This window comes from Delphinus delphis, chromosome 19 (assembly GCF_949987515.2).
Source record: "Delphinus delphis chromosome 19, mDelDel1.2, whole genome shotgun sequence".
NCBI classification, from domain to species: Eukaryota; Metazoa; Chordata; class Mammalia; order Artiodactyla; family Delphinidae; genus Delphinus; species Delphinus delphis.
In genome coordinates, this window is record NC_082701.1 from 15,317,292 (window position 1) to 15,340,191 (window position 22,900).

At 54.2% G+C, this 22,900-nt stretch overlaps 1 protein-coding gene and 1 long non-coding RNA gene across 7 annotated transcripts; one reads left to right on the forward strand and one right to left on the reverse strand.

Moving 5' to 3' along the window:
* Positions 1-2,279: 2,279 nt before the first annotated feature.
* CYB561 (cytochrome b561) lies at positions 2,280-15,815 on the forward strand. Of its 6 annotated transcripts, none has more exons than XM_059997740.1 (7): positions 2,893-3,017; positions 7,300-7,402; positions 9,126-9,244; positions 11,479-11,712; positions 12,671-12,769; positions 13,010-13,113; positions 13,846-15,815. In XM_059997740.1, the coding sequence occupies exons 4-7, from the start codon at positions 11,508-11,510 to the stop codon at positions 14,353-14,355; spliced, it is 918 nt and encodes a 305-aa protein (XP_059853723.1). In that variant the 5' UTR covers positions 2,893-3,017; positions 7,300-7,402; positions 9,126-9,244; positions 11,479-11,507; the 3' UTR covers positions 14,356-15,815. The 6 variants fall into 6 exon arrangements, with proteins under 6 accessions (XP_059853721.1, XP_059853723.1, XP_059853724.1 ...); XM_059997741.1 differs by having other exon boundaries at positions 11,482-11,712; XM_059997743.1 differs by lacking the exon at positions 9,126-9,244 and adding an exon at positions 13,504-13,661 and having other exon boundaries at positions 13,846-14,165.
* On the reverse strand, positions 10,318-11,193 carry LOC132414819 (uncharacterized). The gene is made up of 3 exons (XR_009517030.1): positions 11,139-11,193; positions 10,837-11,051; positions 10,318-10,593 (listed from the first exon to the last, which is right to left on the reverse strand). It is a non-coding gene; the product is annotated as an uncharacterized lncRNA (long non-coding RNA).
* Positions 15,816-22,900: the final 7,085 nt, after the last annotated feature.

Below are 22,900 nucleotides of genomic sequence, written 5' to 3' on the forward strand. Positions count from 1 at the left end.
GGACTGGGGAGCCCCATCTCCAATGCCTTTGGTATTCACTGCAGCCCAAGATTAAAGCCTCTGGCTAAAGTGTGTGCTGAACAGGAGTTAACTGGGTGTTTCCGCCTGCTGGGGTAGGGACGCTTTGCTGGGAGGGGCCGGAACTGCTGGGAGGCCCTCTGTCCTTCCCACACAGGAGCAAGGGTAGGATTGCCAGACAAAATACAGGGCGCCCCGTTAGATTTGAATTTTGGATAAACAGCAAATACATTTTTAGTATATTGCATGTCATACGTGGGACATACTTATGCCAAAAAAATATTAATTTCAGATGGAATGGGGCATCCTGGGGTATTTTCCTTCTTTTTAAGCCTGGGAACCCTAGCAAGGCAGACATGATGCGCCAGGTGCTAGGGGGTCTGAGGTCCTTCTACAAGGTACATTCTGTTCACTGTCTGGGTCCTTCCTGCTCTTTAAATGCTTTTGGGCAAAGAACAAGGTGAGCTCAAGACGTGGTTTCCCAGGGCTGTCACTGGCACACTTAATCCACTGTATCTCCCTGCATCTCAACCCCTGACCCAGGCTATTGGACTGGACGGTTAGGGAAGGCCTCTCTGAGGAGGGGATGTTTGAGCTGAGATTTGAAGGAATGAGCCAAGTGATGACTGGGGAAGAACGTTCCAAAGGAGAGTGGGTGTGAACTTGGTGAGTCTGAGGAACATAAAGGCTAGTGGAGTGGAGTGAGTGCAGGAAGGGAGGGGTTTACATGGAAGACCTTGGGCCACATCCGTGGTCTCCAGGAAGGGGACTTAAGGCTGCACTCCTTGCTGGTCACCGCCCCCAGCTGTAGGGTGGATGCTTCTCTGGCCTCCAAGGCTGAGTCTCAGCGGCAAAGATGGGGGAGGAAGGGAGTGAGTGTCTGCCGTCTGGGGTTAGGGATTCTGGCAGCAGCGGCAAAGCCACGGGGCCTGCTTCTTGACTGCAGTTTGGTGGGGTCTCCAGCTCTTAAAAATGGCATGGAGCCATGAGTGCTTAGAGCTAAGACCCCATGTGACTGGTCCCTGTGGAGAGCCACCTCCATGCCCTCCCGAGAGCACTGCTGGGAGCCAGGTGTGCGCTCCTTTTTCTTGGAAAATGCTGCAGCCCAGGGCCACAGGGCCACGGGGTGGGGAGGACGCAAAGGGCTCCATCTCACCGCAGCAGGAGTCTCTCTCCTGGCTTTGGAACGGGTTGAAAGCCCTACACCAGGAAACTCAAATCAGGTCCCCAGTGAGGCTCTGCTCCTTTGTGCAGCCCAGCCCACCCCAGTCCTCCTCAAATACGCAGGCCAAAGAACAGGAAATGGCTCCTTTCCAAGGACTCAACTCACAAGACACTTGTTGCCTGCTGTTTGCCTACCGGCCTGTGAAGGAAGCTGTTTCTTAATTTAAAATGTCCATTAACTCCCTCCAGCTGGAAAGCTACCCCAACAAAACTTCTGTTTGTGGCGGGTTTAAGCTTGGTCACTCTGAGGGCGGGGGCCCAGCTGGGTTTGCCCCATCGGAAGGTGTGCCCAGGGCAGGGGGCACCCTTAGGTGTCTTACCTTGGCTTGAGAGTATGTTCTCTCTGTCAGGAGGTATTGGATCCCCAAGGCCCACCTTGGCCAGGGCCCTTGGGAAGCCCACAGTGCTGGGGCAGGGGGTGGGGGTGATGTCCCTTTGCCGAGGTTCTTTTATGTCTCCAGGGGAGGAAACCCCATTTCCCTACTACCACCAGGCCCTCGGTGAGTCCTGCCGACAGGAAAGAACCTTTTGTTCTGAGCTTGTAGGAAGTCTGAGCTGGACTTGTTATCTACCCACAGCACTTCCTGGATAGGGGCCTGGACGGGACAGCACTAGGGGCTGGCTCCCAGCCGTGGCCTTGGTTCCTTCCTCTCTTAGCGTCTGGGGCCGGGGAGGCTGCCCATGGCAAGGTCTAGGCCTTCACGAAAGGCTGGTGAGAACTGGTATTTATCTTTAGGCTGCTGGAGGGGGTGTGTGTGGGGTGGGCGCTATAGCCTGGCAAAGGTCCCTGGCTTGGGGAAAGGGGGCAAGAAACATCACCTAGTGCGCGCGCGCCGTGTGTGTGTGTGTGTGTGTGTGTGTGTGTGTGTGTGTGTGTGTGTGTGAGTGAGAGAGAGAGAGAGAGAGAGAGAGAGTGTGTGTGTGTGTGTGTGTGTGTGTGTGTGTGTGTGTGTGTGAGAGAGAGAGAGAGAGAGAGAGAGAGAGAGAGAGAGAGAGAGAGAGAGAGAGAGAGAGAGAGCGCGAGCGCGCGGGTGCTGCGGACACCTCCACCATCGGCTGCAAGGAAGGCGTGAGTCCCTCAGGGAGCGGCAAGGTAGGCCAAGGTCCGGCCACGCCTGACACCTAGTGGTCACCTGAGCCCGGGGCAGGGCGCGGGAAGAGCAGGGGGCCTGTTCTCCCGTTCTCCCGGCCAGCATCCCCCTTCCCTCTGCCCGGGGCCCGGCCCTGGCAGCCCCAGCAGCCCATTCCCCCTCAGCCTCGCCCTCGGCCTCCGAGTCAGGCCTGGACTTGGAGGCCTCCCACACCCACGGGTGGGTCGCAGAACCCCATACGCCCCCGAACGTGGCGGACCCGGGAAGCCAGGTCGTGAGGCCCGGATTCGAAGGTTACCCGCGCTCGGGTCCGGAGGCCGGGTCACGGTGGCCGCCGTTCTCGCGCCGCAGGCCCCAGCACGCGGGCGTCAAGGCTCGGGCCCGGAGGCTGGCGGGACCCTGTCCCTAGACCCGGGACCTTGGGGGGCCGGGCCCTGTCCCAGGTGCGCGGACCCGCCGGGGGCACTTCCGGTCCCCGCGCCCCCGCCCCCCGCCCGTCGCGTAGTCCGCCGGGCTGCCAACCCGCTGCAGCCGCCCGGTCGCCATGGAGACGCGGTAGCTCCGAAGTCCGCGCGGCTGGCCGAACCGGCAGAACAGCCCGGGCGTGGCGCGGGCAGCTCGCGGGCCAGTCGGCAGCCCGACGCTGCGCAGCGAGGACAAGGTCCGGGCTCGACGTCCAGCCAGGTAGGTGGCCGGGGCGGGTGGGGGAGAGTCGAGGCTCGGCGCGGAGTCGGGAGGGGCCCCGGGTGTGTGCGGGGGGACGGCGAGCTGAGGTGTGCTCGGCCTGGGACGGGACCGCGCCCGCGCCGGGACAGGCCGGGATCCCGGCGCCGCAGCCAGTCTTTCTCTTTCCCTCTCCTGCCTCCACACCTGACTCACCTCACCTGCTTCCCCCGGCTCGGGGCCACCGAGCAAGGCCCGAGGTTAGGAGCTCATCCCACTCCTGCCTGGAGCTGTCAGCCGTCGGCCCCGGGTCAGCCTCTGTGCCCAGTCTCCGCGGAAGTTAGCACGGAGCGGCAGGTGATCCCAAGTTTATGTACGGCGTAATGTTTTGCCCTACTCTAGAAACTAGGTGGCATAGAAGTGGATCAACCAGCATTTGCCACGACTGTTCTTTTGAAACCTGAGACCGAGCTGCCAAACTGCTTCGCTAGTGGAGCGGCCTCCCTCCCTCTGCCTCTTTCCTCTCGGCGTGAGATGTCTAGCTAGTAGAGCCCTTCCTTGTTCTCCTCCAAAATCTCCAGCCTCTTGGGTGCAAGGAGTTTCCCGTTTGGGAAATCCTTACTCCTTGGGTTAGCCTTGGTAGCCCCTGAACTGTGGGTACAGGGGATGCAGAACTGAGCTGAGGAAGGGATCTGCTGCTGCCTTAGACACCTGGGAATGGTGGGGGGGTACCTCCCCTCTCTGTCTGCCCTTCCCCCCAGGGCACCACAGAGAGGAGGATCCAGGTGGACCCTGGAGTCCCAGACATGTCTTTAGGAGCTGGCACCCCTCCCAAGTCTTTCTCCCTTCTGGTCGCCCCTCTCCACTCTCACCCTACCTTGGCTTTGAGGATTTTCTAAGACTCATTAAATGAAGCTCTATCTTATCTGGATTCTGTTCCTTCGTTTTCTTTCTTTTTTTAATATAAATTCATTTATTTTATTTTTGGCTGTGTTGAGTCTTCGTTGCTGCGCGCAGTCTTTCTCTGGTTGCAGCGAGCGGGGGCTACTCTTCATGGCGGTGTGCAGGCTTCTCATTGCAGTGGCTTCTCTTGTGGTGGAGCACGGGCTCTAGGCACGTGGGCTAAGTAGCTGTGGCTCACGGGCTTAGTTGCTCCACAGCATGTCGGATCTTCCAGGACCAGGGCTCGAACCTGTGTGCCCTGCATTGGCAGGCGGATTCTTAACCACTGCTCCACCACGGAAGCCCAGTTCCTTCCTTTTCATAGCAAATGGAAAACAAAACAAACAACACCACCCTACAGAGCCGTGCTACCTTCTCATACGTATCTTGATTTCTCCTGTGAAACTGGATTGAGGCAGAAAATATAGGCAACTTGTAAATGCCGAGGGGAGCCCCATACAGAGAAGGGCTGCTACAACCCCGCCCCCAGGGCAGGAGGAGCCTCCTGGACCCGAGTGGATGCCCTGCTTGTCCCACTTCTTCCCTGCCTGCGCCACCTTCCCTTGGCAGGCAGAGCTTGGGTGGCTTCTAATACAAAGGGGTTCAGCAGCACTGGAAGAATTTGGTGGAGCAATTCACGCCAGATCCAGGGGTTTCTGCCCAGTGGGGGGATTCATGGTAGACAGAAGGCGGGGTATGGATTTATTAGAAGGGGTCGTGCTGTCTGCTGCCATCTGGCTCTCTGTGGCCCCAAACCTCATGTGTCAGCAGCTTCGGATGCATGACTCTTCCTAAGGTGCTATTAGGAACAGGTTTAGTTTTTGTTAGATTGCTATTTAACTGAATGAATACCTATGTGGCAGGCAGTGTGCTAGGCACTGGTACATATGTATCCTGTTTAATCTTTGCTACAGGCCAGTTAGGTGGCTCTCAACATCCCCCTACCTTATGGAAGAGGAAGCAGGCTCAGAGAGGGTGCTTGCCCGCCACCCCCCACCCCGGGCGCACACAGTCATGAACAGTGGGGCTGGCTTTGAAATCATATCCGTCTGACCAGGGCTGCATTGTGACTTTCCCCTTCCTCCATAAAAAAATAAAGAGAGGGCTTCCCTGGTGGCGCAGTGGTTGAGAGTCCACCTGCCGATGCAGGGGACACGGGTTCGTGCCCCGGTCCGGGAAGATCCCACATGCCGCGGAGCGGCTGGGCCCGTGAGCCATGGCTGCTGAGCCTGTGCGTCCAGAGCCTGTGCTCCGCAATGAGAGAGGCCACAACAGTGAGAGGCTCGTGTACCACAAAAAAAAAAAAAATTAAAAAAAAAAAGAGAATTATATTTTACAACCATATTGGTATAAAGATGAATATAATCCAAGCTGGATTAAAAATTAAAATATTTTTTTCAACCCTAGAAGTCTGTTTTTTCTTATGATTTTAACAGAAATCAAAACATTTTTTGTGAGTCCCCACAAGTACTGGGAGCCCCAACACTGAGTCCCTGGGCCCAGTGGAGAACTGGGCTCAGTGTCTGACTTCACGCTTTCTACCCAGGGGTTACTTGGGTGTGGGTAGTAAGAAAGTGCCCCACCTAACAGCTCAGCCCTCATTTTGCCTTTTCTTTGATCACATTCGAGGACATTCTAGGACAATTGAGTCATTTCTCCCCCTCACCCATCAAGAAAAGATCTAGCCCCCAACACAATCTTTTCTAACCCAATTAAAACCCTGCTTCGGATAAGGAGGCTGTGGTCAGGCCAGGCTCCCTGCTTCCAGGCTGTGGCACTTCTGCGGTGTCTGGTCCCCATAATGAGATTAGGCCTGGTGGCCTTTCAGTGAAAGCCGCTGGGCTCAGGGAGGGAGAGGGATGCTCGTAAGCACGTTCAAGCCCTGCGGCAGCTCCTGGCCCTGGTTGATCACATTAAGTGGAGTCTGGCTGCAGGTGTGTGTGGGAGGGGAGGGGTGACTGTCACAGCCCAAGGTCCCAAAAGCTGCCAGAGATCTGACATCCCCATCCTGTGCTCTGACAGGAAGGAGGGTGGCCGGGTAAGGATCCACAAGAGCTCGCCCTGGTTCTGAGACTCTGGTCTACTGGGCTGAGGAAGCCTTTGGGGGTGTAGATGGGCTGCTTCCAGACTGTTGACATTGCTGCCTGTACTGCTGCGCTGGGAACACAGGAGATCCCAAAGCAGCCAGTGTTCTGGTGTTCCACAGGAAAGGAGGAAAGGAGGCAAGGAGGAAGGAAAGGAGGAAGGAAAGGAGGAAGGGAGGGAGGGAGGGAGGGAGGGAGGGCAAGAGAATGTTCCCACTGTCTAGACTGGGAAATGAGGGAGCAGAATAAAAGATATTTGCTGGGCTTCCCTGGTGGCGCAGTGGTTGAGAGTCCGCCTGCTGATGCAGGGGACACAGGTTCGTGCCCCGGTCCGGGAAAATCCCACATGCCGCGGAGTGGCTGAGCCTGTGAGCCATGGCTGCTGAGCCTGTGTGTCCGGAGCCTGTGCTCCGCAACGGGAGAGGCCACAACAGTGAGAGGCCCGCGAACCGCACAAAAAAAAAAAAAAAAAAAAAAAAATCTGCTTACTAGGGAGTGAATCTCAACTGATTTCAAGGTTTGCAAATGTGTTTGTGGGTGAGTCAGATTCCAACCAGAGTCCTTGAAATGTCTTCTTTGTATCCCCCATCATCGGAAGCAGCCCCTCTGTGTACAAAGGTACGTCGTCAATTATGTTGAACCGAATAAGCAATAGGGCAACGGCATTGCTGAAGGGGTCTTTCATCTTCTGTGAAGCACAGAACCACTTGAGGCTTTGTCTTTTCTGTAAATCTGGATTTTTCACTTAGATCTTATTGGCTGTGATGTCACCTATGGGGAAGCTACAGGCCTGCCCGAGGAGGACTGGTCTTTCTGTGTGCGTTTTCCTGTCATCCCTCATACCTGGATTTAGAATCACCTTCAAATTGGAAGGGGCCACAGGGGAGACTGCTTAGGCCTCCATGAGTCCAAAGGTCATTCTTTATCTCTGGCTTCCTCTGGGATGCCTAGTTACCAGGGCACAGGGACCAGGAGAGATGCCTTTGGAGCAGCTGGCATGAAGATCTTGCAGCTAGTTTGTCCCCATCACCTCTTCTCTCTAACCCACCTGTTTCCATCCTGCAGCCTTTTCTCCCAGGAGAGCCCATGGGGGACACCAATGCTTGATGCTATGGTGGGTGTAAACTGCCTTAGAAGCATGGTTCCCCAAGGGGTGGGGAGGGCCCAGGAGGACTGGCGTGTGAGGGGAGAGGCCTTCCTGGAACCCTGCCTCCAAGCAGATTCAGATCCTCTGAATACTGGCTTCAGTATTCAGGAAGTTTTCCTTTCTTCCCTAGTTACTGGCCTGAGAAAGTGCAGAGCCACACCCCGAGCAGGCAACCCCTGTAGGAAATCCAAAGGAGTGGCCACCCCAGTGTGGTGAAGCCAGCGTGGACTGTGGTAAGTGCTCTGGGAGTTTAACTCATAGCCTGAGCTGTTGCGGCCTTTACTCTAGAATCGGCATCTGCTCTGCACCTTGTCTGCAAGGTCCTGGAAGGCGGGGCCATGGCTCATCTGTATCCAGCAGTGTCACCCCCATATCGCAGGCGCTTGATAAACAACTGAGTTGAGCACTTCTTTGCTGCAGCTGATTTGGGGCAAGTCATTTATCCTCTTTTGAGTCCCAATTTCCTCATCTGTCAAATTGGGGTAATACTCCTGTTATCACCATAGGTTATTGCGAAGATTGAACTGAGTACAGAGCGGGGCTCCTTACCCCTGAGGCTCGCAACTCCACCACCCTGGGGTGCAGACAGCACTAGGGTTTGGACTCTGAAGGGAATTCAGGTTGTGAGTTTTCAGTGAGGACATTAAAGCCATGTATTCAGTCACTGTGCTGTTCCCACGTGTTTTCTTTTCAACACCACCAAGCGAGTCTCCATTTCTCAGCAGATGCTCCTGGGTGTCCTACAATTTAACTCAACATTGACACTACCTCCCCGGAGACGGCGTCAGATCCCACAGGGCTCAGTCCCACAACACTGCCCCCACCCACTTCAGATGCTAATTGCAAGTCCAGGTTGTCACCTGTGCTGCTGAACAACAGGCTATAGATCAGAGCTTCCCACGGCCTTTTCCTCAGGTTCAATTAATTTGCTACAGCAGCTCACAGAACCCAGAGAAACTTGCTAGATTGCTGGTTTGTTATAAAAGGATGTAACTCAGGGACAGCCAGATGAAGAGGTATGTAGGGCAAGGTCTGGAAGGGTCCGGAGCACAGGAGCCTCTGTCCCCGGGGAACTGGGGTGCACCACCCTCCCGGCATGTGGATGTGTTCACCAACCTGGGAGCTCTCCAAACCCCGTCCTTTAGGGGGTTTATGGAGGGCTCATTACACAGGCCCGATTGATTAAATCATTGGCCACTGGTGGCTGCACTCAGTCTCCAGCCCTTCTCCCTCCCTGGAGGTCAAGGGTGGGACTGAACGTTCCAACCCTCCAGTCACGTGGTTGGTTCCCCTGGTAACCAGCCCCACCCTCAGGTTTCCGAGGGGCTTCAGTAACAAGATGTAATATTAACATAACAAAAGAAACGACTGCTTTGTCACCTGGAAAATTCCTAGGGTTTTACAGGCTCAGTCCCATATATTTCTTATTAATATCACACTATCATGGCTGCGAAGAGAAGTCTGATTTCTGCCCGACTCACGAGGAGGTTGGCTGGGGGTGGGGGGCATCTGGCTCTGGCCTGCGTCACCACAGAGCGGCTCGGGACCCAGGAGGGGCAGTCTTTGCAGCCCTGAGCTCCCCCTCTGTACTCAGTGGCTACTCGGCGGGGACGCTGTGGCAGGTCTGCCGGGGCAGAGCACGTTCCTTCCAGTCTTCCTAATTCAGGGCTAATCGGATTCTGACTGCGCCCCAGGCTCTCGGGGAGGAATCTAATAAAGCAGAGGAGGACAGCATTTCTCAGTTCAGTACACTCTTCCTGTCAGAGTCGGCCCAGGGATGAGATTCCCGAGGGGGAGGTAGATGCGTTCCCCGCCTTCTGGGAGCTCACAGGGCCCTGCAGCAGAGAGGCTCACAGGGCTTAACGTGAGGCAGGACACCGAGGGTAAGTGCGTGCCAGGCCAGCCTTGGGAACAGAGAGGAGGGGGACAGAGTGGTGAACAAAAGGCCCATTTCAGGTCGTGGAGCAAATCGACAGAGGCGGAAGAGGAGGAGCCGGGGTGTGAGGTGGAGGGGATAACAACAGGCCGTGCTGCCAGAGCTGGGGAACTGGGAGCATCTCTTCCGAGTGGACGTGGTAGGAGAACAGTGGGGGCTGCCGGTGGGCTCTGGGTTAGGGTCAGTTATGGAGCTGGCATTTGACCACCACACGCTGGTGGCTCTTTGTGCCTGGTGGGGCAACATGACTGGGATCTGGCTTTGTCCCTGTCGGTCAGGCAGATTGAGGAGGGTAGGGAGACGGGGGCAGAAGCTCCAGGCCCTGCTGGGTGGTGGAAATGAAGATGGCCAAGAGGGAAGCGATGGCGAGACGTGGGGGAGAAGCAGGAGGACTCGGCACTGGGACTCGAAGGGCGACCTGGGAGGTCAGGGGAGGAGTGTAACTTTGGATGTGCTGAGTTTGAAGTGTTGGAGGGATGTCCAGGTAGAGATGTTAGTGGACAGTTAGAAATGGGGTTTAAATTTGGGGGAGAGGACAGACTGGCACTAGATTTAGAAGTCATCAGTGTAGAGGTGACAGATAAGCACGAGGGCAAGAGTTCCAGCAATATGGCTTCACTGTTGCCCACGGCTTCTGGAAACAGGTGTTCCCACCTGCCTTGGGAGTGTTTTCTGGAAGATGATTTGACAGAATGTATCCAAAACCTAAAAAAGAACCTAGCCCTTGCTCAGGATTCTATTTCTTCATTTAGGAATTAGACGAGTGTTGTACAAAAATGATCACAGTGTTGTTTATTTAGTGAAAGCTGGCTAAATATTTAACAACAAGAGATTAGGGGATTGGTTAAAATATGAAATAGCCTGTCATGTACTGACATGAAAAGATGTGCATGATCTATAATGAAGTGAAAAAAGCAGGTTAGAAATTGGTATGGTCACGTTTCTATGAAAGAAGGTACATGTATTTCCAGAAGAAAAGGATATAAATCAAAATGTTGATTACTTGTAATTTTTCTCTTTTTTTGCTTATCTGTATTTTACTGCAGGGAGGTGTGTTACACGGCCTGCCCCCCTTTTTAAAAAATGATGGAATTGCCAACAGTTGTCAAAGGTGGCAGAGAGAACTGGGGGTAAAGACAGCCCAGTCCCCAGGAGGACAAGGCCAGGCCAGCTGGAAACTAGTTCTTGAGCAGCACAGGGTACAGGGTGTGTGCTCGCTTTTGGGGGGACCCCAAAATTTGTTAGTTAAACATCTCTGCTCAGCTGCTGTTCTCTGCTGGTAATGAAGGAGAAGGAGGGTGTCTCCAGAGCTGCTGGGAGAGGCTGGGGCAGTGGGAGAGGCAAGATGGGATGCAGTGCTCGGCCCTCTGGGAGCTGCAGCAGCGTCTTTCTGTGGCCCCAGGCCGCCAGCACCGAGGCCCAGCAAATGGACACCATACTTGTTCATCAACCGCCTCCTCTCCTCCCATCTTCCAGTGCCTCTCCCGCCTGGGTGTGGGGAGAACCAGCAGGTTCAGCGGGAAGAGCTGGCACACAGGCCACCCTGAGCCCGGGCGAGGCTGTGGAGACACTGGGGACTGGGCAGAGGAGCCAGGAAATGCCTCCCACTGGCCCTGAGCCTCGCTTCCCCAAACCCCATTGAGCCCCCGGTTCCCTGTCTGCACAACGGGAGCAGTGACACACCTTTTCTCACAGGATCCCTGTGCGCTAAGTGACCCCAGGAGTTCTCACCTTGTAGATCTCAGTTCAGGAAGCCTGGCCTGAGGGAGGGGCGCAGGCCCACGCCCCAGGTGTGGAGGGGAAGACGAGGCAGGAAGGGAAACGGGCAGCTCGGAGGCTCCTGTCGCCTGGTCCTTTCTACTGAAGCGGCTCAGAGAACATTCCTTCTACCGGCAGCTGCCCTGCAGCTCTCTGTGGGCAGGACTTCTTTCATCTCCAGCTGGGAGCTGAAAAAGCAGGCACGGGGGAGTCAGGTTCCTCATTTCTCACCCTAGATGTCCTTTATGATTCATCTGGAGGAAAAATTCCAGCACCTTCAAGGAATTTGCTCACTTCTCTGTTTCACCTGTGAACCCCACCTGAGAAAACCCAGGGCCTCCTGAAACAGAAAGTAAAGCACTGGCACTGGGCCCTCCTGCTCCGGCCAGAGCTTGGAGGACTTTGACTTGCTCCCTCATTGCAGGTGGAAGTGCAGCCAGGTGTGGGTCAGTCTCTGCAGGAAGGCGCCCCATCCCCGCCGGGTGCTCCGGGAGCACTCTCACGGAGGCCTGGGGTTGTGGGCCGAGGGAGGAGGCAGAGGTGGGCAAGGGAGGCCTGCGATGTCTTTTTGGAGGCTGTGGGCCGCTCCTCTAATCTCCACCATCTTCCCTGCAGCAGTCGCCTCGGCATAGAGCCGCCTCAGCATGGACAGCCCTGCCCGCCCAGCACCTGCCCCTGCGGCCCTGCTTTACTATGTGGCCTTCTCCCAGCTGCTGGGCCTGGCCGTGGTGGCCATGACTGGCACCTGGCTCGGTGTGTACCGAGGAGGCATCGCCTGGGAGAGCGCCCTGCAGTTCAACGTGCATCCTCTCTGCATGGTCATAGGCCTGGTCTTCTTGCAGGGAGATGGTGAGTCCCTGGGCGATGCCACCTGAGAGGAGATGTGCAGGGACCCTTTCAAACCTGAATCTGCCCAGTAAGAGAAGGAAGCTGGCCTGGACCTTGGGGACACTGGGAATCCAGATCCAGGGCCCCACGGCTGGTGGGTGGCAACTCCTTTCTGACTTATCCCAGAGCTTTCACCTCGTGCTTCAACAAGGAGCATCCGAAGGTGTGTGTGCTGCACACAGAGGCCCAGGGGCTGGGCTGTGAGCAAAGCCCATCTTCTGCAGAGGCGGCTTGAAATTGAGGGAGAGAAAGTGAGCGTGAGTGTGAGCGTGAGGGTACGTGCGTGTGTGTGTGTGTAGACGCTGGACTTGGAGGAGCTAGAGCTCCTCTCTCTGGGGTAGGATTCAGGCCGTGGCTGGCCCCCACCCTGCCTCAAGGCCAGGGGGCCTTGGCCTTCTCCTTTTGGTAACAAGCAAGCTGGATCTATGCATTCTTCCTAGATGTGGTCCTGGTGACAGCCACCTCCTCAGCAGCACACTCCTGAGAGGCATTCCGCAGGACCCCTGGCCCTGACTGCTTCAGCCCGAAGAGGGGGAGTTAGCTTGGGGCTGCAAAGTTCTTTGAGAACCTGGGGTTTCCCAACCAGGGAGCCTGCTGGCTAAGAGTAGTGAAAGGCTGATCTGGCTTCAGTGCTATACAACCTGAGGACCATCATAGCTAAGAGGTGAACTCAGAAGCCTGGTGGCACCTTGATGTGACTGCACGATGAGCCTAAAACAAAGCCTGGGATACAGGACAGCTAAGAAGGGGGTGGGCGGTGCGGGGGCATACGGATCCTTGTTTCCTCCCCCACTTCCTGTGGCTGGGGTACCTGGACAAGCCCTCCCCTCTCCAGCCGGGGGTGTCTCCTCGCTGCCCTGGCAGGAAGGCCTCGTGCTCGGCTTAGCGCCCTGACATTCCCTTTCTCACGGCCCACCAGCCCTGCTGGTTTACCGCGTCTTCAGGAATGAGGCCAAACGCACCACCAAAGTTCTGCACGGGCTGCTGCACGTCTTCGCCTTCGTCATCGCCCTGGTGGGTGAGTTCCAGGCACGGGCCCGCCCTCCTTCCCCCACCTCTGCTGACTTGGGGAAGGAGCTGCTTTACTGTCCAGTCCCCCCTCCCCACCCCTCCTCCCCCTTCCGGGCAGGGACACTGGTGCTGGCAGCTACCGAGCTGGGACTGGAGCCCAGAAGTCCCGGCGGGTCGGGTTTCCCTTGGGTCACCGCACCCCCTCCGTCGCCATCAGCCCAGTCCTCACGCGACCCCCTCCGGCTAGGCCTGGTGGCGGTGTTCGACTACCACAGGAAGGAAGGCTACGCCGACCTGTACAGCCTGCACAGCTGGTGTGGCATTCTGGTCTTCGTCCTCTTCTTTGTGCAGGTGAGTCCTTGCGGCTCCACGGCGCTGGGGAGAGGCGGGGAGCAGGGCCCAAACAGGGCCGGGGCCAGGTGTGCGCACAGGCGAAAGGCGCTCCAGCCCGCCGAGCGCTGCCTCCGACCGGCGTCCTTCCGGCGCCCTTCCGGCCGACAGGCACGTGGATTTGGTCCCAGGCCCCGCCTCGGGGCGCACAGTGTGGGGCTGAGACCGGCCTAGAGCGCCGGCCCACGTTCCCCACGTGCTCAGCGTTCCCGCTGCGTCTCCGGACCGTAGGCCACCGCGCGGGGGTGGCGGGGCCTTTGGTCCTCGCGGGCGGCGGCCCACCTGGGGCGTCCTCGGGCTCCAGTCTCCAGCGCAGCTCAGCCTCCGGCAGCACCTCGCCTTTCCTCCCAGTGGCTCATGGGCTTTAGCTTCTTCCTGTTCCCCGGCGCGTCGTTTTCTCTGCGGAGCCGCTACCGGCCGCAGCACGTCTTCCTTGGCGGCGCCATCTTCCTCCTCTCGGTGGGCACCGCCCTGCTGGGCCTGAAGGAGGCGCTGCTGTTCAAGCTCGGGTGAGCGCCCCCTCCCGGCGGCTCTGTGTGGGGCCGCCGAACAGCGGCTTTTCTCCCAGTGGGGGTGGGGGTGGGGGGCCGGGGTTGGGCTTGGGATCGCATTGCATCTTGTGGGCCGGGGCGAATGGCACTCGGCCTAACGGCGACGCCTCGGGTGGCCTCGCCCTCCGCCCCAATCCCGCAGGACCAAGTACAGCAAGTTCGAGCCCGAGGGCGTCCTGGCCAACGTGCTGGGCCTGCTGCTGGCCGCCTTCGGCGCGGTCGTGCTCTACATCCTGACCCGCGCCGACTGGAAGCGGCCCCTCCAGGCGGAAGAGCAAGCGCTCTCCATGGACTTCAAGACGCTGACGGAGGGCGACAGCCCCAGCTCCCAGTGACGCGCGCCCCGTGCCATCCCGTCCTGTCCCCCGAGGCGGTGTCCGCCGTTTCGGGGCCCCGACAGGTGTCTGTCCCGCACCCGCCGAGGCTCCGGGGGTGGGGAGCGGGGGTGGGGCAGCCCTCCTCCCTGAGCGCTGATTTCCGGGGTTCAGGCCCCCTCCGCTTTCCCCTCCTCGCTGCTGCTGCCGCCGCCGCTGCCGTCGTGTTAGTCCTGCACAGACCCCCGCCCCCCTTGCCTCTGCCACCCCCTCAGATGGAGCAGCTTTGGGTAGGGTTCTGGGCGGCTGGGCCTGGTCGCAGAAGCACAGATCCTTAAAGGGGTTGGGGAGGGGGAGGCGGCTCCCCGCTCGGGGCAGCGGGGGCCTGGGCTGTGTCCGCGGAGAAGGCGGGGCTCAGCGCCGGGCCCGGCGAGGCCAAGACTTGCTTTGTGTAACGCCGAACTCCAACCAGGAGTCTTGCGGGCCCAGCCTTTGGCAGCGGAGCAAGTGATATTATGTGTAAAATATGCTGGTGTCAGGGCAGGGTTCCCCAGGAGAGGGGAGGGACTGGCCCTTGGGAAGCTCTGGACGCGTGGCTTGGGCCCAGCTGCGCTCTGCAGCCTTCTCTTTCTTTAACCCCTTAGCCCCAGGGCGGCTTTCTTTGCCTTTGGGGCCCAGCAGCCCGAAGAAGAGACAGGAGGTGGGCCTCGGCGGGCGCTGCGGGCCCGTATGGCGCCTGCAGGGGCTCCCCTCCCCGCGGGGGCCGGCCTCGCGAGCCAGCTGCCCACCCTCGGAGCTCACTCAGGCGCTGCTCTGACAAGAGGCCCAGGACACAAGCCTTTTTGCTTTAAACAAAAAGCTGCCGCTGTTGCCCCCTTTCCCTTTCCATAGCGGGGGTAGGGGCTGCCTAATCAGGAGGAAAGCCTCATCCTCTCCTACCTGGGGCCCATCTTTGCAGGAAGTTGGGACCAAGTCAGAATCGGATTAATTCCCCCAACCCCATGAGTGTATAATGCTGTTAGCTGAGTCACCGTTTGGCTTCTGTCTAGAAATAACGTGATTACAGCATCGATCTTGTGCTTCTTGGACTTGGTGCATGCTCTCTCCTTGTTTTCCTCGTTTTCTGGGCTTTGAGGAGCATGACACTGTTTGAGACAAGACACAGTTTACTTAAATGAAGACATTAATAGAATTTCCAAATCTGACTACTATTTTTTTTTTTAACGGCTGCCTTTCTCACACCTAAATGCTGCCTTCGAGAAAGGGAGCTTGTCTCCCCTATTGCCCAGATTTCTAAAACAGCTTTTGTGGTGGGTCCTGCCTCAGGCGATGCTGCTTCTCAGAGCAGGTGGCTGTGTTGGGCGCCTTACCAGCAGGGCTCCCTGCTCCCTTCCGTGGGCATTCCGGGCTCTGCTACAGCCCCAGCACCAGGGTGTCTCCGCACCCTCTTTATATCATACGCTCCGCAAGGGCACGAGCTCCGGCAACTCTTTGATCACCTGGTATGGTCATTGTTTACACGTGGGAAAACTCCACCTTAGACAAACTACAAGAGTACAGTTGTGTATCTCCGTTGCCAGAAAGGCACAGAGAGAAATGGAACCTTGGACTTGCAAGAAAAGTCTATAAACTGGCCTGTTTGCCAAAGCGTATGCTGGACGATTCATGAGCCAAAAAGCCTCCCCCCCACCCCCAAGCTGTTCTGTGGTGGTTTATTTTATTTTGCCTGTGGCCAGTCTTCTATGAAGTACAATGTAGTGTTGGTACAACAGATGATTCAATAAATGTCTACAGCAGGTCTCTTGTCTGTTATCTTCATTTACTGTGGCAATAAAAGGAGCCAGTGCTTTTAGCAGATGCATGAAGTTAGTCTACTAGGGTTGAAAGAATTTGCATATCCCCAGGCTGGGCACAGAAGGTAAAGTGATTAATGATATTTATGATGACACAGGCTCTGAAACAGCCCAGTGGCTGTCCTGACTCTGGACCCAGCGAGGGAGGCTCTTCCACACGGTTAGAGAGATTCTCTTCTCAACCCAGACAGAGTGGTCTGGAGGGTGGAGCCGTAAGAGCCTGACAAGGGCCTTGGCAAGAAGTCTCCCCGGTAGTCAATTAACCTTTTTCCCTTTAAAAACGTGTCTCTTCATTCCTTAAGAAGAGGAGCAAAGTTTTGAGAACAAGCTGAGATTCCACTCAGGTCAATTCCTGAGGCTCAGGCAGATGTGTTTACAGTAACGCTGGGTGCGACTCAGATCCCACCGGGATCTACCGTGTGCTCCTGAAAAGCACTGTCACTCGGCTGAAAAACTTACTAAGGGCTCACTATTGAAAGGGGCCGTGGATTCGCACTTCCTAGCATGCACTTTAGTTTCCGTATGGAATCTGGTCTCTGGCGTGTCTCAGCCAGAGCTTGAGAGGTCTTTGCTTGATGCATCTGTAGAGTCTCCTGATCAAGGCGTCTACGTGGACCTTCATTTGCTTTAAAGGCCTGCAAAGCATGGCCTGGTTCATGTCACGAGGTGATCTCTCGGTCAGGGTCAGGGCTGGCTCTCCGCGCCAGGGCAGAGGCATCCTGACCCTGGGAGGGTGACATCTCCCTTGCGGCTTCTGTGCCAGCCTCTGAATCTTAAGGGTCTCTTTGTGTTTGAATATTCACATAATCCCAGATGCTGCCTCTCCCTCCAGGGAGCTACTCCTTAACCCACTTACCTTCTCACTGGGTTTGGAACCTCGAGAGGTCCCAGAGTTATTCCTCTTGCCCGTGGCACAGAGTTGTTTCTCTAAAGGAGCACAGAATAGCTTTCTCTAAGCTTCCTTCTGGACGACTGCCTGTGCTGCTTCCGGGGTCATCCAGATTGCTTGTCTTGGAATACCCCCTTCTGAGGAAGCGGGCAGGCAGCATGGTACAGGGAAAATGCTTTCTGGGAAGATCTGATTCAGAGTCCTACCTTTGACTCCATGACCTTGAGCAACTTAAACTCTCAGGATCTGCTTCCTCATTTGTGTTCTGGAGACGGCAATGTCTGTCAGAAATTGGATGAGGAATACGTTAGAGAACATGTGGGAAGTCCCCATCACAGTGTCTGGGACATAAGGGGTATCTCAAGAGAACGGCCCTTTACAATGGACTCAGCTCTGTCTCTTCTATGAGGCCCTTTTTATCATAGGGCCTTCCAGACATGATGTCCTTAGTATGAATGTCCTATCCTTATTCCTGGCAATGGGAAGACTCAGTCTCCAAGTTTCTTCAAGCTCCTCCAGCTTTCATTTTTAAAGGTGAAAGAAGATGATGCTATGTTCCCCCCTCAGCCTTGGCCTGTGGAAGGGGAGTCTGACTGCCCACGTGCATGTGTGCACAGCGGTGTGTCGAGCTATATAAAGAGCAACTAAAGGGCACCTACCAGGGAATGAAAATGACTAGGGGAAGACCTACCAGAATGTGCTGAGTGCACTGTTTCCTGCTGCTCTGAGTGGCTCTTTAGTTAGGTTCAGGGCAAACAGTTTTTAAAAATTAGCTTTCTGGGACTTCCCTGGTGGTGCAGTGGTTAAGAATTTGCCTACCAATGCAGGGGACACAGGTTCGAGCCCTGGTCCGCGAAGATCCCACATGTTGAGGAGCAACTAAGCCTGTGGCCACAACTACTGAGCCTGTGCTCTAGAGCCCGTGAACCACAACTACTGAAGCCCGCACACCTAGAGCCCGTGCTCCGCAACAAGGCACCGCAATGAGAAGCCTGCGCACCGCAACGAAGAGTAGCCTCTGCTCACCACAACTAGAGAAAGCCCGCGTACAGCAACGAAGACCCAAAGCGGCCAAAAATAAATAAATTTATTTTTTTAAAAAAATTAGCTTTTTAGGAATCATTCAGTGCCTCAGGAATTCTTAAATAACTGTTTCCCTGGGCTTCCCTGGTGGCACAGTGGTTAAGAATCCGCCTGCCAATGCAGGGGAGACGGGTTCGAGCCCTGGTCCGGGAAGATCCCACATGCCGCGGAGCAACTAAGCCTTTGTGCCACAACTACTGAGCCTGCGCTCTAGAGCCCGCGGGCCACAACTACTGAAGCCTGCACACCTAGAGCCCGTGCTCCGCAACAAGAGAAGCCACTGCGATGAGAAGCCTGAGCACTGCAACGAAGAGTAGCCCCTGCTCGCCACAACTAGAGAAAGCCCGCACACAGCAACGAAGACCCAACGCAGCCAAAAATAAGTTTATAAAAAAACAAACCAAACCAAAAAATAAACCCGGTTTTTCTTTCAACCACTTATCCATTTTTAACTTATAATGAAATAACTGGAACAGCCCAGGAATGCTTTTCAGACTGAGCAGGTAGTTCCTTCCAGAGTCCTCTCCTCTTTAAAGGCAGTTGTGGCGTCCAGGCTGGGATGACTGCATGCCTGGAGTTTTCCTGCTTCCCCAGCTTTGGTGCTTTGGGGGAAATGGATGTAGTTACACAGCAGGGGCGTTTGTTCAACAAAGTCTGGCGTCTAGAGGAGGTGGTCTCCTTCCTTGCTTGTGCCTGAAGTAGACAGAGAGGTCGAAGCCAGGCAGGAAAGACCACAGGACTCTGTCCTTAACGAAGGGTATGGAGTCTCCAGCCAATTTCAGAAAACCTGCAACCTCTCCGTTCCCAGGGCAGCTGCCTAGCTCTCTATATGGCAAGGATTGGTAATTCCGGCCGGATTTCTGAAGAAAAAATAAAGTCACTGGAAGCACTAGGCTTCCAACTTTAACCAAGTTAGCCTTGGGAGCTGGTGCTGTCCCCCTGCCTCGGGCCTGCGGTCTCTAACCCTAACAGTTCTAACTGGCAGCCTTGGATTTTGGTACGGTAGCTGGATTGGGGTGTAGCCTCAGCTATTAAAATCAAAGGAGAGGAACTCAGTGCTCCCTTGGCATGGCTGGAGAAAGGCTCTTCCACGGAAGAAAAAGCCTCCCTTTCTCAATGAATGCAGTGAGCCTTGGCTGATGGGCCCTCAGGACCGTCTTGTGCATGGTTCTTGCGTGCCCGCCGCAGTGTCCAACTCCCGAGAGAGGTGCTCAGTAACTTCTCTGATGAACCAGAGCCTGAAGGGGTGACTCTTAATATCCCTTAAGAGACCAGCCAAATCATTAGGAATTTGGCCTCTGCCAGTTGTTCTTGGGGGAGGCTTCCTCACACTGCAGGCCTTAGTGTAGCTGAGCGCAAGTCAGCTCCCCTGAGAGGTACTGTAATGAAAGGAGAGTGCACCACAACGCCATGTTTTTCCAAGTGTTACCCATTTATAAATAAGTACATTTGCTTTCATACATACAGTTCATTGTACAGATGGCGATCTGTATACATGGGCAGGAAACTGCATTCATTTAACTTTTCACATCTATCTCACACAGCTCACATGTACAGACAATAAAACTGCTCAAGCAAGTACAGCAAAGGAAAACGTCTTTCCTTATACACAGGGGCCTAGATGCCTCTGTTGGGTGTGGGACATCCCCACTGCACGAGTTCACAACTGTGTGGTGTTCAATATATCAGGATAGAGAACAAACATGCATTGGATAATATACTGTACAGAGAAAGTCCTTTACATCTGAGTTATAGAAAACCTAAAGGAAAACTAAGTGCATTAAAGCTTTTTCCAGCAAGTGTCTTGAAAGGACAGCAAAGAGGAGGAAGAATCAAAATCATATTAGTACAAATCACTCTTTAATTGTAGACTGTACATGTCTGTACTAATTAAAATCATCTTGGATTTGGAGGAGACAGAACAGAGACAAAGATGCTATGCTGGATGGAAAGGAGGCCATGCCTGAGAATGGCACCTGCCCTGAGCCTGACGAGGAACTGGTCCCACTCAGCAGGAATCAGCCAAAGAGGAAAAAAAAAACAGAAACAAAAACAAACCAAAAAAACCAAACCAGAACAGGAAGTGTAACTTACAGAACTTCCAAAATAACCTGTGAATGAAGTAGAGATCTGGAGCCAGCATTTCTAACACTTTTCCAGTAAGTTGGTTCACAATAAGGCAGGTACATTCAAGTACTGAATTTTCCAGAATTGACTCTCTGTCTGGTCCTGGGGACCAAAGGGATTGAGTTGAGTCCCCCTAACCAGGTGTTCTGGTTAGCCATTAGGCAAAAGAAAAATCCAGCCAGCAAGTGCTACAACACAGCCCGCTAAGCTCCTTCCTTTCCACAGACTAGGTGGAAAAAACGAGAGCAATGCCGGCCTGCACCTATATGCATCCAGCTAAAACCTGACAGGTCAGCTTAGTGGAGATATCACAGAGTCAGCAGGAAGAAATGAGAGGATATGGGTGAGGAAACACGAAAGTAACACTTGATTTTTGGTGTCCAATTACGCATTCATTTGGTACTGACTTTCAAAGCTCTGACTGTGGCCATCAGCTGGCCACAAGCATCTCAGGGTGGTTCAGCTGCTGTGAGGCATTGGACACCGAAATGCAGGTTACCAACACTTCAGCCCTTGAGTGGTCTGTGTTATAAAAGTTGATGAAGTCCCAGTGATTATTCAAGTAGCTCTGCACAGTGGCTCCACCAGCCCCATTGTGCTTGTGTCCAGGCCCCCAGCCAGCCACCTCTTCTTGGGAGCAGCCAGAGCTGAGTTCAAGGCATTGCATGGTGAAGGTTTCCATGACACGTCTTTGTAGGTAGCTCCTACCCCTAAGCCCTTTGTTCACTGTTGTCAGTCATGGTAGCTGCTGGTCAGTCTGGAATTCCTAGAGGAGAAGGAGAGAAAGCCACACACACCCCCCGTGCACACGCAACCGGGTGGCACAGGCCTGGTGTGGGAGCAGCTGCAGGCTGCCTCTGCAGGGTAGCTTCTCGAGAAGGGGGCAGCCCCGGGACAGACAGGCAGGGCGGGCGAGGCTGGGATGGGGTGGGTACATCCTGCCCCCTGGGGAGCCTGTTCCATTTTGTGGCAAAGATTCAGCAAGCAACTGGTTTTGTCCAAGGCAATTCTGCAGGAGAAAAATAACTATCTTTGAATCAAACCATCCAACCGTGACACCTCTGGAGTTATAAAAGTTGGAGGCCGAGAGGAACTGAGAGGGATGCTCCTGGGGAAGAAATGGGTCTTCTGCACACCCATTCATCCACCAGAGAAAAGGAGCTCTGGTCAGCCTTCCCCCAGCCTCTGCCTGGCTGAAGGTCCAAAGCAGGAAGTGTTCAAAGAGCTTATCTCGCCACATCTGGCACAGATGTATGAAGAGCCCTTTCCAGGCCTTTGTTCCCTCCTTCTCGAACCCTCTTGAGCCTATGAGCCTGTCTGTTGTTGGCCTGGATGTTGCTCCTCCAGAGATGCTGCCATTCTCTGCTACCAGACAAGCCTGGTGCAGAGCCACAGTGACACCTAGTGGTAAAGTATGGTGAAGCAAGGTGACATCCACAAAAACCCACTGTCTATGACTAAAATCTAAGGAAAATACTTATGGATATTAAATTAGATACTGATTAATTTTTCTGTTGGGTACATCTCTGGAATATAAAAATACCAATATTTAGAGAGGGGGTTCATAAACTACTATACAATATAAGGGCCGAGAATACCTTTCTCTAAGCTGTTCTGTTTACAATAATCCAGGCTTAACTAAATTAGCAAACTTGTTATCTCTGGACAACGACCTGGGGTACTGTACATGATTCTAATTAGTGGAATTTTCCTGAGCCTTCGAGTTTAAGTTAAACACATCTAGAAAGAAGGGCACATGGGAGAGGAACAAGAAGGGTTTGTGCTCTATTAACTTGGGACTTTTAATAGCGCACGTCTGCAACCCGGACAAGATACAACAGCAGATACAAAATGGTCTCCATTTTGTCCATGCCAAATTCTCATGTTACACAGGTTTTCCCTTTACTTTGTAAATAAACATTAATTTTTAATTGTTAATTGTGTGCCTTACTGATCCAGTAAATAAAGTAACCATGTCTCAGGAGTCCCTAAGAAAATTGCTGGAAAAGCACTTTAAAATCACGGCAAATATTTTTTTGTATTTAAAAACTCTTAATCTTTTTGATGCTTATATACAACAGTTATTTCTTGTGCTATAAATGTTGTGATCCACTGCTTGCTTTCTTTCCTTTTTTTTTTTTTTTCCCTTGAAAAATACACTAAAAGACAAGGGCGGTTTTGCTATTTTCTAATGAAGACATTACTCACACTTAAATATCCAGTATTTATCAGTTACAAATTCAAACAATAAAGTGCACCCATTTAAAGACATGATGTGATGGAAACCCATTAGTGCAAGAATTCTGGGTGAACGGAAGGTAGGATTTGGTGAGAAACCTATAAGCTGAAGTCTGTCACCACTGTCTCCATTTCAGGGTGATGTGAATTGGCTGAGTGGAACTTACCGGTTTCATGTGAAAAATTCCCCCCCCCCCCCACCTGAAGCCAGACATTGACTGAGCAAGTGCTGCCTGGGGAGGAGGCATCTCTAAGGTACAGCACTGAGATCGTCCCGTGGCAGTGAAGTAGCAAAACAGGGCACAGGCAGTCTGCTTACAAGGAAGAGCTTTGTCTCCTGCTCCAATAAGGTCCAGTTGGCAATTTTTAGTCAAAAACAACGGGCGCCCAGTAGTGATATTCACTCCCTCTTACGATGGCTAAAAAAGAATTGCATCTTGACTGTTGACAGTTTAGTGTTTTGTCCAGTAAGGCATGGACCCTAAATCTGTCTGTCCTAGAAAATTCTAAGAGACACGCTCGGGAGAAGTGGCATCAGTGGTGTATTTGTAAAACTACAGCACCTGCTTGCCCACTCACGTGAGTGCAGGTGGTACGTGTGGTGTTCCAAATAAACAAGGGGCACTTTTCTAATAAACACTGAGAAATTTTCAAAATGTAGCAGCAGCTCCTCAGTGAGTAGTAGTTAAAAAG

Bases quoted from the DNA above. Each gene is read 5' to 3' on its own strand.
- CYB561 (XM_059997738.1), top strand. From the start codon at position 11,508: ATGGACAGCCCTGCCCGCCCAGCACCTGCCCCTGCGGCCCTGCTTTAC. The intron at 11,713-12,670 runs GTGAGTCCCTGG...ACGGCCCACCAG, and splicing joins GGTCTTCTTGCAGGGAGATG to CCCTGCTGGTTTACCGCGTC. The intron at 12,770-13,009 runs GTGAGTTCCAGG...CCCTCCGGCTAG, and splicing joins CTTCGTCATCGCCCTGGTGG to GCCTGGTGGCGGTGTTCGAC.